The sequence below is a fragment of the Ochotona princeps genome, chromosome 17 (genome assembly GCF_030435755.1).
Source record: "Ochotona princeps isolate mOchPri1 chromosome 17, mOchPri1.hap1, whole genome shotgun sequence".
Lineage (NCBI taxonomy): Eukaryota > Metazoa > Chordata > Mammalia > Lagomorpha > Ochotonidae > Ochotona > Ochotona princeps.
Window position 1 is genome coordinate 38353801 of NC_080848.1, and position 14096 is coordinate 38367896.

At 54.7% G+C, this 14096-nt stretch overlaps 1 protein-coding gene across 1 annotated transcript in view; it reads right to left on the reverse strand.

Annotated features, from left to right (window-relative positions):
* PITPNA (phosphatidylinositol transfer protein alpha) overlaps positions 1-11837 on the reverse strand; it is a 35005-nt gene extending 23168 nt beyond the window's left edge. Inside the window, exons 1-3 of the mRNA XM_004593955.2 lie at positions 11592-11837; positions 7800-7830; positions 3597-3742 (exon numbers count right to left, since the gene is read on the reverse strand). Coding sequence (XP_004594012.1) covers positions 3597-3742; positions 7800-7830; positions 11592-11611 — 197 coding nt within the window. The 5' untranslated portion in view covers positions 11612-11837. The remainder of the gene's footprint in view (positions 1-3596; positions 3743-7799; positions 7831-11591) is intronic.
* Between the last annotated feature and the right edge of the window lie 2259 nt (positions 11838-14096).

Here is a 14096-nt window from a genome sequence, read left to right on the forward strand (position 1 = left end):
AATCCACAGTCCATGACTGGGCAGAGAGGGGAGGAGGAGTGTGGCAGCAAGTTACCGTCCCTGTCCGAGCAGCCACTTGGCTGCCAGCACAGCATGGCTTTGTCCTTGCCAGAGACAGCAGCAGCCATGGTGGCTTTACTTCCTCAAGTTGGATGATTTGGTGATAAGAAAAGAGTAGTGTAGCAGCTCAAAGCTTCTACTCTATTTACTCACTTATTTGATAGGCAGAGTCAGGGTTGGGGGGATGGACAGAGAAATATCTTCCATCTATTAGCTTACTTCCTAGTGGCCTGCAACACTCGGCTGGGCCAGGCCAAAGCCAGGAGCTGGGATCAATCCTGGGTACTTGGATAGGGTTGTAGTGTCTCATGGGGCAGTTTTACCAGCTAAGCCACAACACACACACACACACACACACACACACACACACACACACACACACACACACACACACACACACACACACCAGCACTCCCCAATACCTCTCTGGTAGGAAAGCCTCACCTTGCCACTCTGACACATTGGTTGGACAAAGTAGAACCAACTGGCCTGGCTCTTCCTGCCTAAAAGACCAACGTCACCACCTCTTTTTAAAGTCTTCTTTCAGGGCCCAGCGCCATGGCCCAGTGGCTAAAGTCCTCACCTTGAATGCGCCAGGATCCAATATGGGCACCAGTTCTAATCCTGGCAGCCCCACTTCCCATCCAGCTCCCTGCCTGTGGCCTGGGAAAGCAGCTGAGGATGATCGAAAGCCTTGGGACCCTGCATCCACATGGGAGACTCGGAAGAGGTTCCTGGCTTTGGATCAGTGCAGCACTGGCCACTGCGGCCACTTGAGGAGTGGATCATCAGACGGAAGATCTTCCTTTCTGTCTCTTCTCCTCTTTATATATCTGACTTTGCAATTAAAAAAAAGTCTTCTTTCAAAAGAAAGAGGGGTAAGCACTTGACTCGGCTGCACAGATGCTTCTTGGGAACCTGCATGTCCCACCACAATGCCAGTGTTCAAATCCTCGTCCTGTTTCGTCTCCAGCTTCCAGGCAGGAGGTAACAGGTGAGGACTCCAGTGTTTGGGTCCCTGACATCCACACGGGAGATGTGGACAGAGTACCGGGTTCCTGGCTTCAGCCTGGCCCAGCCCAGGATGCTGTGGGCACCTGGAGAGTCAGTTAGTGGATGGGAGCTCTCTAGCTCTGTTTTCAAATAAAACAGGAAAAGTATATAAACACACCACAGGGACAGAGCAATCTCTGCTAACTCTGCAGGGAGCAGCTGCTGATACTCAACTCAGTGGGGACGGAGGAGGAGGAAGAGCAGGCCAGAAGGAAAGCGAGCGTTGCCAAGCAAACAGGGTCCCGGGGAGGGCCTCCCTGCTCAGTATTGCTTTCCTCGGGGCTTCAGTGCTGCTTTCCTCGGGGCTTCAGTGCTTGTGGCACCGTGGCCCGAGGTGGCAGGGCACTCCTCGCGGGAGCTGGGGATTCCACCAAATCCAAGAGAAATCACTTCCACTTCTGTTTTTGTCTCCAGGAATCACCACTCAAGTTTCAGTAGCAGAGAAGTCACTGCACTCCATGTCACTGTGTCACTGCACTCTTGAAACTGCTTAAAACGTTGTGATGGGAGGTGCTTTTACCACAATGAATTTAAAACAAACAAAAAAGGTTTCCGGTGTAGTCTTTCCAGCTCTGGGTACTTCCTCACAGTGGCTCACTCTGCCCTGCTGGCTGGCTGGTCTGTGTCAACTGCTTTCAGCGTCCCGTGGTGAGAGACTCAGCAAAGGCGCATGGTCTGCTGTGGATCTGGATACACAAATCAGTTCACGCTTCCATTGAACATATTCATGCTTTTGATCCAAAGACAGGTACAAAACCTCATCGGCATCTGATTTTTACAGAATGAGGATTGAAATATTAACCTAATCTTGATTCTAACTTCAGAAATAGTTCCTGTAGATTTACACAAACAAGCACATGGACAGATCCACGCAGAAGGAATTTTACTGGGACATGTGGACCTCTGGAAATGATTATGAATGTATATCAAGAAGAGACTGCTGCGGTGACATCATGCAGCCTGTCTACTTCCCAATGTTCTGATGACTGTGTGTACCTTACAAGAGACAGAATATGGCAGCTCTAGGAGAAGCATCCGAACAGCAAAGAGGTAGGCTTCGGATGCTGCAGTTAAGACACTGCTTGGGAAGCCCTTGTCCCATGCTGAAGCGTCTGAGTTTCTTTTTTGTTTTAAGATTTATTTATTGGGCCCGGCGTGATAGCAAAGCGGCTAAAGTCCTTGCTTGAACGCCCTGGGATCCCATATGGACATGGTTCTAATCCCAGCAGCCCCACTTCCCATCCAGCTCCCTGCTTGTGGCCTGGGAAAGCAGTCAAGGACGACCCAAAGCCTTTGGACCCTGCACCCGCATGGGAGACCTGGAAAAGGTTCCTGGCTTTGGATTGGCACAGCTCCAGCCGTTGCAGCCACTTAGGGAGTGAACCATTGCACGGAAGATCTTTCTCTCTGTCTCTCTTTCTCTCTGTATATCTGCCTTTCCGATAAGAATAATAAATACATCTTTTAAAAAAAGATGTATTTATTTATCTGAAAGGCAGAGCAACAGAGAGGGAGAAAGAGAGAGAGAGAGAAGGAGAGAGCGCACGAGCGCTTCCATCTGTTGGTTTACTCCCCAAATGGCCAGGTCTGAGTCAGTAAAAAGTCTGGAGCCAGGAACTCAATCTTCCACTGCCTTCCCAGGCGCATTAGCAGGAAGCTGGATCAGAAATGAAGTAGGGTCTGGCATGGTAGCCTAGTGGCTAAACTCCTTGCCTTGTATGCACCAGGATCCTATGTGGGTGCCAGTTTGTATCCCGGCTGCTCCAACTCCCTTCCAGCTCCCTGCTGGTAGCCTTGAAAAGTAGTAGAGGATGGCCCAGTCTTGGGACCCTATACTCATGTGGCAGACCTGGAAGAAGCTACTGGCTCCTGGTTTTGGATCGGCTCAGCTCCAGCCATTGTGGTCACTTGGGGAGCAAACTAGTGAATGGAAGATCTTTCTGTCTTACCTCTCTGTAAATCTGCCTTTCCAATAAAAATAAATAAATCTTTAAATTAAAAAAAAAAAAAAAAAAAAGAAGTGGAGTAGCCAGCGCTCAAACCAGCACTCCAATTAGGGCTGCTGGCAGTACCGTGCCACAATGTTGGCTTCAAAGTGCCTGGGTTCAAGGACAAGGCTATGTTCCCATTTTCAGCTTCCTGCTGATACACTCCCTGGGAGGCAGGCAGCAAGTGATGGTTCATGTCACTGAGTTCTTGCCACCCATGTGGGGAGACCCAGATTGAGTTCCTGGATTCAGCTGGCCTAATCTGGTCTGGCGTCAGCCATGGCAGGCATGTGGGGAGCGAACCAGCAGACTGAAGCTCTGTCTTCCTGTTTCTCTCCCACTGTTTCTCTGCCTCTCAAATAAATAAAATTCCCCAGATGAACAAAGAAGTACCACTGGGGCCTGCTGCCATAGAAGTAGCAACGTGAGTGAGAGACCAGCTAACACCCTGGCAGCACACACACCCACTGTCCCCCAGCCCTGGCCGTCCCATACCTCTGCAGATGGTAGATCTTGTGCGTGTACTGGCCTCGCTCGCCGTCCTTCTCATATGGCTCGTTCACCAGCACCTCCACGCCCTCGCCGCCGCCTGTCTCATTCTTGCTGGCCTCAGCCACAGAATACAGCTGCCCTACTTGGTACTACGGGAGCAGACAGAGAGATATTACTCCTGGCAGCTACTCACTGCACACCTGCTGCAACCTTTCCCATCAGATCACCTGGAACTCTCCCACTCAGAAGCTTCTTCTGGATAGAAGAACTCTCTCTAATTCTTTCTTTCAAATAAATAAATCCTTTGAAAAAAAAACCACAATGCTAAAACACAATTCATTACCAAAGCTACCTATGGCACTGTGAAATTCTCAGACCTTTGCTGTTCAATTCCTTTCCCATGTTGGTCTACTTCTCAGCCCGGAAGCGTCTCTGAATCTTACAATGGTGGCAGCCCAACCTCCTCGGCACTTCCAACCCCTCAGTGCGCCCACATCCCACTCTGAGCACACTCTCTCCGTGGGCAGCCACTAGCCGCAGAAGCCTGGTTCCCCTGTACTTGGGTTACACGCCACCTTAGCCCATCACCAGCCTCCTCTGACCTCCAGCAGTATAGTTCAGGGCTAGGGCCAAAGGGCTGGGCATCACCCAGCCTGGCCCTCCTGCCCCTTCTCAGAAAACTGCATGGAGGGGAGAATAAAGTGAAAAGCGACCTGAGAGCAAGAGCCAATGCAGGCAGTGCTGCCTGGCCAAGCAGGCACTGCAGCTTCAGGGGGATGAGAAAATGAAAAGCAGTCAGGACTTGCCTAAGGAAAGGCCTGGGCTGGAGCAGGGAAAAGGAAGGGTTTCTTCACCTTCTACCACCCCTTGCCTCAAACTCCTGGCACCCCAGGGGTGGACAACAAGAATGTGTCTCTCTCCAAGAGCAGGACAGAGCCACTGCATCTCTGGGCACCTGCTACCTGACCCCTGCCTGCCACAACAGGAGTACAGCAGGAACATTTCTGCACAGCAGAGCAGGACACCACAAAGTCCCTGCTCATCACAAAGCTGCAAGAACCCATCCCCCCTAAGCAAACACTCAGCACACAACACCAAGGCCCGGCTTAACCCCATAAAGGGGGACCTCTGGGGGACAGCCAGGCACCTCGACCTGGCAGATCCTGAGTAACACTGGTGCTACCTCAGCCCCGTTCACCCCACCTGGAATCCCTGGACTGTCCCCATGCCTTTCCAAACCCAGCATGCCCCTAGCTGAGGGCACACTTGAAAATCCCTACCCAGTGGGCCAGGGTTTGGCTGAGCCAGGACTTCTTAAGAAGGAGGGTGAGTTCCGTTGCAGAGAGCAGCCAGAAGCACTTCCAAGCACTGACTCAGCAATCCTAAAGGGCAGCGAGGGGAGAGGGCCGGGGGACAGGGGACTGCTGGTGGCTGGCTGGCTGGCGCTACTGCTGGGGGAGATCCCCGCAGCACCCCCTCAGGCAGCAGCTAATCACTTTCCTTCAGTTTCTCTTCAGCAATCAGGGGGTAGGCTCTAAGAGGATAGGCTTGTTGGCTGGCATCTTCTCCCCTAATCTCTCTTGATATTCTGATCCTTTAATCCCAATGAGAAAGTGAAGGCAGTTTTGTTCACCCAAGCGGATAAGCTACAAGTGAGGGACACTTCCCCTGTCACAAGAGTTCCCTTGGGCATAGCTGCTCTGCATCCTAGGGAAGCAGCCAGAGGTAGGGTGGAGGTGGGGAGGATCAGACCAAAGAACGCCACAGAGCTGGGGTTGGTCTTCAGGGCCCTAGCGCCATGCTGCCTGACCCTTGAGATTGATTCCCAGTTAAGAAAAATGAAAATCCCCTCACCCCTTACTGCTGCTACCTCCCCAACACCAGCTATCTGGGGTTAGAAGATGGCATGGACAGCCCAGAAAGTCTAACCTGAAACACATGAAACCCAGTACAGCTGCAGGTCCCCATTCCCCTCCTGGGACTCTGTAGGGTCAGGCAACCCTGGGGGATGGTACCAGGAATCAGGGAAAAAGAGAAGTCCGATGGCCCTGCCCACACTAGCAGGCTGGCAGATCTGGGCCACAAGCCACTGGTGGGGCACGCCTATGTCAAACAGCCTGGGAGCTGCAAAATGCCTTGAAACCCTGCATGGTAGCAGGCCAGGGGTGCTGACCAGCTGGAGTCAATTCTGCCCCTAAATATTGATCCAGGCAACTGGATGATTCTAAACGTATGACCTGTTCTCTCTACCGCCCAAATCAGAAAGTTCCAGGGGCCTCAAGTCATCACCTCCAATGTCTGAAGTGAAGCCACCTGTCACATGATGCCCAGCTGTTCCCATGGGAACCATGAGTCAGGATGGGCTGATTGACAAAGACAGAGCAGGTTGATCGCGGCTTGCTTATCCTTTGGCCTCCGTACTCTGGATTCCTCTCTAGTCTTCTTGAACTAAGGTTCGAGCCATGATAAGAGCAGCTTCCACCCTACGGGGCTGGGTACGGCTCTCTCGTTCACCATTTCTTGCTGCGAATGGGCTGACCACCACTAGACAAACAGATGTAGCCTCACTAGAGCTCAATCTGACATCTTCCTCATCCCGCCCAGCACTTCCTCAGTGCTACCAAAAAAAAAATATATATATATATCTCACAAGCCAGAAAGTGCGGGTGGCAGGCACTCCCAAGGCAGGGAGGCAGTGTTCCCATTTCCACCCTCTCAGGGCCACCCCAAAGGCATCCTGGCCCCTGCAGCCTCACCACAGAGCAACCGAGAGGTGCTAGGGGGACGGCTCTGATGCTTCCTGACTCCCTGAGTCCAGGCCCAGTTTACAGTCCCACCTTCCTTCCATCAACGGTATCCCTGTAAAATGATTAATTTCAGCCCTAAATAGCCCCTTCAGGAAATGCAGAGTTCCTGGGGGACCCATGGGGTAGGGGGAACGGGGAAATCATCCTATATAGCAGAGCTCACTGGATCCCTAAGAGTTAAGTTCCCAGGTAAGGAGCCTGCTGGCTGAGCCTGGCTGAGTCATCTGATTTGGGGGAAAAAAAAAATCAGAAAATCACCACCTGCTCTTTTGATTAAACACAGCAAAACCCCCAGAGGAGGTGGGTGAACAGGACACCTGCCCCAAACCTACACCTGCCAGCCCAGGTACAGGGGCATTACAGCTTCTGCCCAGCCACCCCTCTTTCCTCTGGGATCCCCAAGCTCAGTTCTTCCATTTGTCATTCCCAACACTCCCAGGTCATGTTCAAGGCACACTTTTGTGGTCCCTGCCCAAGTCTCCCCAGTTCCCATCAGACATGAGCCAAGGCCTGCGCACCACTCTTGGGTGCCAGGAAGCTTGGCACGTGTCTCAGCTAAGGGTGCTGGGGGCTCTGCTGGCCTGCTATCCTTTGCCAAAGATGCAGTCCACGTTTGGAACAGAGTAGAAGTTAGCATGGGAGCTTGCTGCCAGCACTGGAGGAGAGAGAGACAGAACTCGGTGGCTGAGGGCACTGCTCTGGCTAACTGGCCTCACCCAAGTTCACGTTAACCTGGAAGCTGGGAGATGCCTGTGCAGTTGGGAGGAGGCGAGGAGTGAGGGTGAGCTGGGAAAGGCAGGTGGAGGAAGCTGAGAGGAAGGGTGGGACGAGGAAGGTCCTGGCTGTGGGCAACAGCAGCTCTGAGTCAGCACGGCCTTTGAACCTGCTTGTGGCAAGTGCTGCCAGATCCCCACATGAAGGGATGTCAGGCTGGGGGACCATAAAAGGCCTGGGGGGACCGGCCAGCCCTTAGTAAGAGGAGGGCTCTGAGTCAGGCTGGTCAACCATCCTGGGAGGGCCTCAGAGGGTTCCTGCCCTGCTGGGCTGGTAAGCACAGCCAGAACCAGGCACTCTCCCCAGCATGTCTCGGAGTGTATCAGCACACACACTTAATCCCTTCAACAACAGGTCCCAAACGGAACGGCTGTGGTAGGGCACAGGAGTGGCTTAGAGTCTATTCAAAGCACCCAGCATGCCAAGAGCTTGGCCAGACTATACACTGTTGCTTCAGACGCACAGACAAGTCCCTTCTTTCCACTGGCGGCAGCACAGGAGCAAATGCACTGAGCCCTGGTCATCCCTCAGAACAAAACACAACACTACACAAACAGCGGTGGTTCCTGGGGGCCCAAAAGCACGCGTGCGGGACGACGGAGGAGGAGGAGGAACAAGGACTTACCTCATCTACAGACACGGGCAGGATGACTCGACTGCAAGACAGGGAGAAGAGTGTCAGCACTGGGCTCTTAGACCTGCCCACAGCAGCCCCTGGGGTCAGCAGCCTCGCTTTTGTTGCATGTGCCACTCCACTCACTGGCAAAATCCTGACAGCGACGCACCCTCTGGGGACCTTGAGGTCAGGGGGACACAGGCCTCCTGAAAAGTCAGTGCCACTCTGTTCCCTGGTCAGTCCTGTCTCAGGCCCAGGGCTCACATCAGGCGCTCTCTTTTGCATCCCTGTTCCTCCCTCACCCAATATCTTCCACCGAAACACCTGCCAATGTAAATGCTAGGACCACCAGGAATCACAGCCAAGGGCATCAGGTCCCAGGAAACCGTATCTCCACAACCCAGCCTCCTCACTTCTAAGGCAGAGGGCTAGCGCCAGGCTAGGTCCTGTGGAAGGTGAGTCACCCTGACAGCAGGCGCCCCCCACCTCCGCTCACGAGTGAGGGGAGCGGGTGCTGATCATGACAGCACACATGGCTACTGTGAAGCCACCATGGATGACCAGAAGCTGGCTCAGAGAACCCAACACACATACTCACTTTCTTCACTTCTCCACCTCAAAGACCATCAGCTGTCTGAGATACCTGATGAAGTCACAGCCAATGCCAGGTCCCCACAAACTTCAGAACTCCATGCTTGAGGTAGGCTAAGGTTTATCTCCAGGTGGCTTGTGTTTGTAATGCAAACCAATGACCACCCCTCCCCGCACCCATTTCCAAGCTGGGAGCTCAGAAAGCTAAGACAGAGTCTTAGAGCCAGAGCTGTGGAGTAGTAGGTTAAGCTACTATCTGTGAAGCTGGCATCCCCTATGGGCGCCGGTTCAAACCCTGGCTGCTCCATTTCCAATCTAGCCTCCTACTAATAGTGTGGGAAAAGCAGTGAAAAATTCTTTGAGTCCTTGGCCCCTGCACCCACGTGAGGGATCCGGATGAAGCTCCGGGTCCCAGTCAGAGAGCCCAGCCTTGTCCACTACAGACATCTGGGGAGTGAATCAGCAGATGGGAAGATTCTTTCTCTGTTTTTCTCTCTCTTTTTCAAATAAATGAACGGAAGGCAAGCTTTTGTTATCTTCATACAAGTTAAGCCAGGCCCCTCCTATGTCAGGTGTGCTTGGTGGAGCAAGAGTGGCCAAGCCTCCGGCCCAAATGGTGGGTCCACAGGCCAGGGCCCTGCTTCAAGCTGGCTGCCAGCTTCCTGTTCTCTGGCTGCACATGGTCCACTGGGAAGCAAGCAGCACACAGAGACAGGGGCCTCGGGAGCCAGCACCACGGCGAGGTGCCACAGCAAAGTGGCAGAAAAAACAAAATGGGCTCCAAGTCCCCTGTGCGCTAACACACGACTCAAGGAACAACAGCCTTGTCATTCATCCTGCCGTGAACATAGACAGCCAGCGGTGTAGGGTGAAAAAAAAAGCTCCCAAGTTAGAGACCAGAATTCCTGCACCCTCAGAAGAAACTTCCTAGAAAACAATAAACCTTTTATCTTCAAGAGCACAGCAGAAATCACATCCAGGAATTTGTAGAAATCAAATCAGGGGGAAATCTTGTTAGAGGAAGTGTCAGAAAAAATAAACAGGGACAACGTGAGGCCCCGGGGCGGCCACAAAGTCTCTCTCCCCAAGCACCCCCAGTGAGAAACAGACAGCAAGCATCCAGCCACTGACTGCTCACTCGGGAGCCGCACATCCAGACCCAACTCCGTTGCTGCTGGGCACTGAAGCACCACAGCAGGAGTGGCAGCAGCAGCAAGAGGGTACAGCTCCAAGACAGAGGCTGGAGCCACGCTGACTTCAACGTGACCTTCACACACACCCTTCCCGCGCCGGTAGCCTGCAGCCACAGTTGGGGGCCTAGGAGGTCCCCTCATCATGCCCTGTGCCCCGTCTGGGGATGCACACACAGGCCACATGTTGGGCAGGAAAGGAATGCAGATGCCAAGCAGGGTCTGCATCCCTGGCCCCTGGGACCTTATCCTAGCAGCCTTCAAGGGGAGGGGAGGAGGTACCAGAAAAGAGGGTTTCCTGCCGAGAGCCACTCAGAGAAGACTTCTGTGGGTCCCTTTCTTTTCCTGCGGTTGCTCCATTCTATGGTCCATCTGGGACCAGGGGAGAGGATGCTCAGGATGAACACGCCAAGCGCCCCGGTTTTCCGTGCGCCTTCCGGGGTGCTGGGCTCAGCCTGGCTGACATCAGCCTGCCTGTCCACACACAGGTGGCAGAACCTCCGTATGAGAGGTCCAGCTGGGGTGACAGCTGGCTCTCTGTGGCCTTTGCTTGTGGGGCTCTGTGCGATGTCCTGGATGCCCTGAACATCTCCCAGGGAGCATGCCTGCTGCGGGCAGGCAAAGCACCTGCAACTACACACGGGGAAGAGCCCTGGGCACTGCCGCCTGACTGCCCAGAGAACTACACACTCTGCGTCCTCCGTGGACATCATCCACCGCTGCCATGCCGGGGGGGGGAGGGGGCTTCCAGCCCAACGAGGCCCACTTCCTCCTCCTTGAGGGAAGCCAGGTTCCTTGTAAACCCTGCAGGGACACATCTAACACCTCTCCCCAACTCCGTGTGGAAGTAGAGGTCTTGGGGTGTTTACTTGAAGCCAGGAGTCCCAGGGATGGGTCACCTTGTATTTGAAAGATGTAGCACTCCCGACACGGCTGCCTGTCATCCAGGCCCGGGTTTCAGGCACCAGCCCAGCTGCCTGCGGCTTCTCCCCAGGCGCCACTAACTTCGCCACCCTTCACTGCCTTTCTTCAGCTGATGGCTTTACGGGAATCTCAATTCCTCAAAGCAACTGTCCCAAGTCTGCACCAAGACTAAGAATCCCCTACAGACCAGCCGCCTCTGGCATACTCCCCCCACCCCTCCCCATACTAGGTGCATTCACTGACAAACACTTTCTCTGCAGCCCTCTAAAGTTATCAGCGTTAACTTCCCGGCCCTCTCCATCGTCACGGCGGGATGTCAGTCAAGAGCCCTCCCAGCATTTCCTGCATCCCCCCACTCAAGTGTCCCCAAATCCCAATCTTTTCTCCAGACCTGCCTTGCATCCACTCATAGAGCATCCTGTCCCGCCAGCGCTTCTAGGCGCCCTCAGCCTCGACTCCGAGGCCCTCCTGCTGCCACCCAAGCCTGGCTCTGGTTTCCCAGCCTTCTTCCCAGTCCTCCTCCCCCGCCCCAGGATGCCTCACACTCAGGTGTCCTCGCTCCTCCTGCCCAGCATCTCAACTTCATTCCCCAGCTGTCTTATCTGATCGTCCCTGCCCCTTCCTCCCGTTCAAGCCCCTCCCCAACCACGGCAGCTCACCGGCCCTGCCTGTCCTTGCTCGACTGTCCCTTGCCCCTCAGACAAGTCCGTCCCTGCCCGCCGGGTCCGCTGGCCCCTCCTGCAGGTCTCGTCTTGCCCCCTTCCTCTTGCTCCTCGCCCCCGCGGTGGACCACCCTGCATCTCATCCAGCGCCCTCCGTCCCCCTCTCCTCCTGCTATCGCTGTCTCCTTGACCCTGCCACTGGCCCTGCCCGGCCCTAGCTGGCCCCCTGTCCTCTCCTCAGGCCTGCTGGGCCCTCACTACCCCTTGGGCGCGCCACCTCAGGCGCTGTCCGGCACTCAAGGTCCCTGTCGCCTACGAGGCGCTCTCCATCCCCGCCCGCCGGGCCGCCGGCCTCCAGGCTCGCCATCCCCGACAGCACCCCCTCCCTCCGCCGCCCTTCCTTCTCGCTTCCGCACGGCCGATCGGACACTCACTACTCCTTGAGCAGCACCATGTCGCTTCGCGGCTCGGCGGCTGCCCGCTGCCCGCCCGGCCTCCCGCCCGCTTCCCGGCGGCCGCTGTCCCCGTGGCCCGGCCCGGCCCGGCTGCCTGTGCGTCCTCGTCGTGGTCCGCTCCGTCCCGGCTGCTGCCCGCCCGGCCTCGCCGCCTCCCGCGCCGCTGCCGACGCCGCCCGGAGCTCCGGGTCCGCAGCGCCGCGCGGGGGCGGGGCGTCTCTGCGGCAACCAGAGCGTCACACGCAGCCGTGCGCGCTGACCTCAGCGAGGCGAGGCGGAGCCTGCTCGGGCCCGCCCCCTGCCGACCTTAAATGGGCCGCGGCTTCGCCAGCTGGAGCCCGGGCGGTGGAGACCGCGCCTCCGGGCCTGGGTAGGAAGGAGGCGCCACAGGCACGGAGCTGCAGCCACAGGAACGGATGCACCTGTGCACGCTTGGGCCTCTGCAGTGGTGGTGGTGGTGATGGTGGTGGTGGGGAGTGGAGAAGCCGGGAAAAATTACGTAAAAATAATCATAGTGAAAGTATGCAAATGTTCCTGACACTGCAGATGGCCACAGCAGTCAAGGCTGGGCCAGAGCTGCTTCTCCGCCCTCAGGAGTGACAGGCTCCGCGCACTTGGGTCATCTTTTGTTGCTTTTCCCAGGCGCATTCAGCAGGGAGCTGAATCGAAAGTGGAGCAGTTAGGATTTGAACCAGTGTCTGTATGGGATGCTGACATTGCAGGCCTTAGCTTTACGCACTACGCCACAGTGCAGGCCCTGATGCACTTCCTATCCAGCTCCTTGCTAATGAGCCTGGGAAAGCAATGGAAGATGACCCGAGTGCACGGGCCTTGTACCTTTGTTGAAAGACCCTCATGGAGTTCTAGGCCCTGGCTTTGTCCTGGTACACCCTATCTGTTGACTGCCATTTGGGGAGTGAACCAGCAGATGGAGATTGTCTCTCCCTCTCTCTTTAACTCTGCCTTTCAAATAAATAAATATGTGTGTATATATATATATAATGTTACATATATTAATAAAGATTTAATTATTTGAAAGCGTTGTGTGTATATATGTATATATATACACATCCCATAACCGGCTTGTTCTGACCAGCTCACAGATACGCAGACCTTGCTCTTGTGTAAAACCATGGGTAGCAGCCCAGGTAACTTGCTACTCACAGGGTGCAGTGGCAGAGGCTTCCAGAGGGCATGAAGGTAGTCAGGACATGGAGATCTGACCCAGAGGTGGAGGAGGCAGGAACAGCCTGGCCACATGCCCTTAGGGATGCCCCATGCGTGGGCTTCTGGAGACAGGGAGGCCAGGGCAGAGCCTGCTGGCTGGAGTGTAAGTGGAGACTGGATGGTCTCCTCTCACGCTGGAAGACTCAGCCAAGGCTGCTGGAGCTTGTGATGGTCTTACGAATGCCCCCTCTGCACCAAGCTGGTTTCTGTGACCAGCCATTTACACTTTATGCTTGATCTCAGGAGCCAACATTGGGCACGGGGGTTCAGCCACCATGTGTCCTGCTGGCATCTGAAATCACAACTGCTCTACTTGTGATCAGCTCCCTGCTGAGGTACCTGAGGGGAGCAGAAGATGGCACAGTGCCTGAGCCCCTGCACCCACACGGGAGACCTAGAGGCAGTACCCTGCTCCTGGGGACTTCAGGTGGCCCAGCCCTGCCCATTATGGCCATTTGTGGAGTGAACCACTGAACAGAAAATCAATCTATCTCTCTTGCTCAAGTTATCCCTTGTTCTCTCTGTAGCATTGTTTTTCAAATAAGTAACCAGATAAATCTTTAGGTATTTTATAAAGGAACATAGCTTTAAAAAATAAATAAATTAGAAGGGTCTGGGTGTTGAGTCTGCTACTTGTGGCGTGGGCATCCCATATCAGACAGCTCATTTGATGTCCAGCTGTTCTGCTTCCCTTCCAGCTCCCTGCTAAAGTTCCCTAGGGAAGCAGCTGAGGCTGGTCCACGCCCTGGGCCCCTGGCCCACGTGGGAGACTCAGCTGGAATTCCAGATCCTGGCTGCAGCCTGACCCAGCCTCTGTCCTCAAGGCCATTTGGGGAATGAAGCAGCAGATGGAATTGCTCTGTGCACCTTCTCCATCCTGCCTTTCAAATAAATACGTACTTTAAATATTTTAGTTTAGGGTCCGGTGGCGTGGCCTAGCGGCCAAAGTTCTCACCTTGAACACGCCAGGATCCCATATGGGCGCCGGTTATAGTCCCGGCTGCCCCACCCCCCATCCAGCTCCCTGCTTGTGGCCTGGGAAAGCAGTAGAGGATGGCCCAAAGCTTTGGGACCCTGCACCTGCGTGGGAGACCCAGAAGAGGTTCCTGGTTCCCGGCTTCAGATCGGCGCAGCACCAGCCGTTGCAGTCACTTGGGGAGTGAATCATCGGACAGAAGATCTTCCTCTATCTCTCTTCCTCTCTGTATATTTAACTTTGTAATAAAATAAATAAATCTTTAAAAAAATATATTTTAA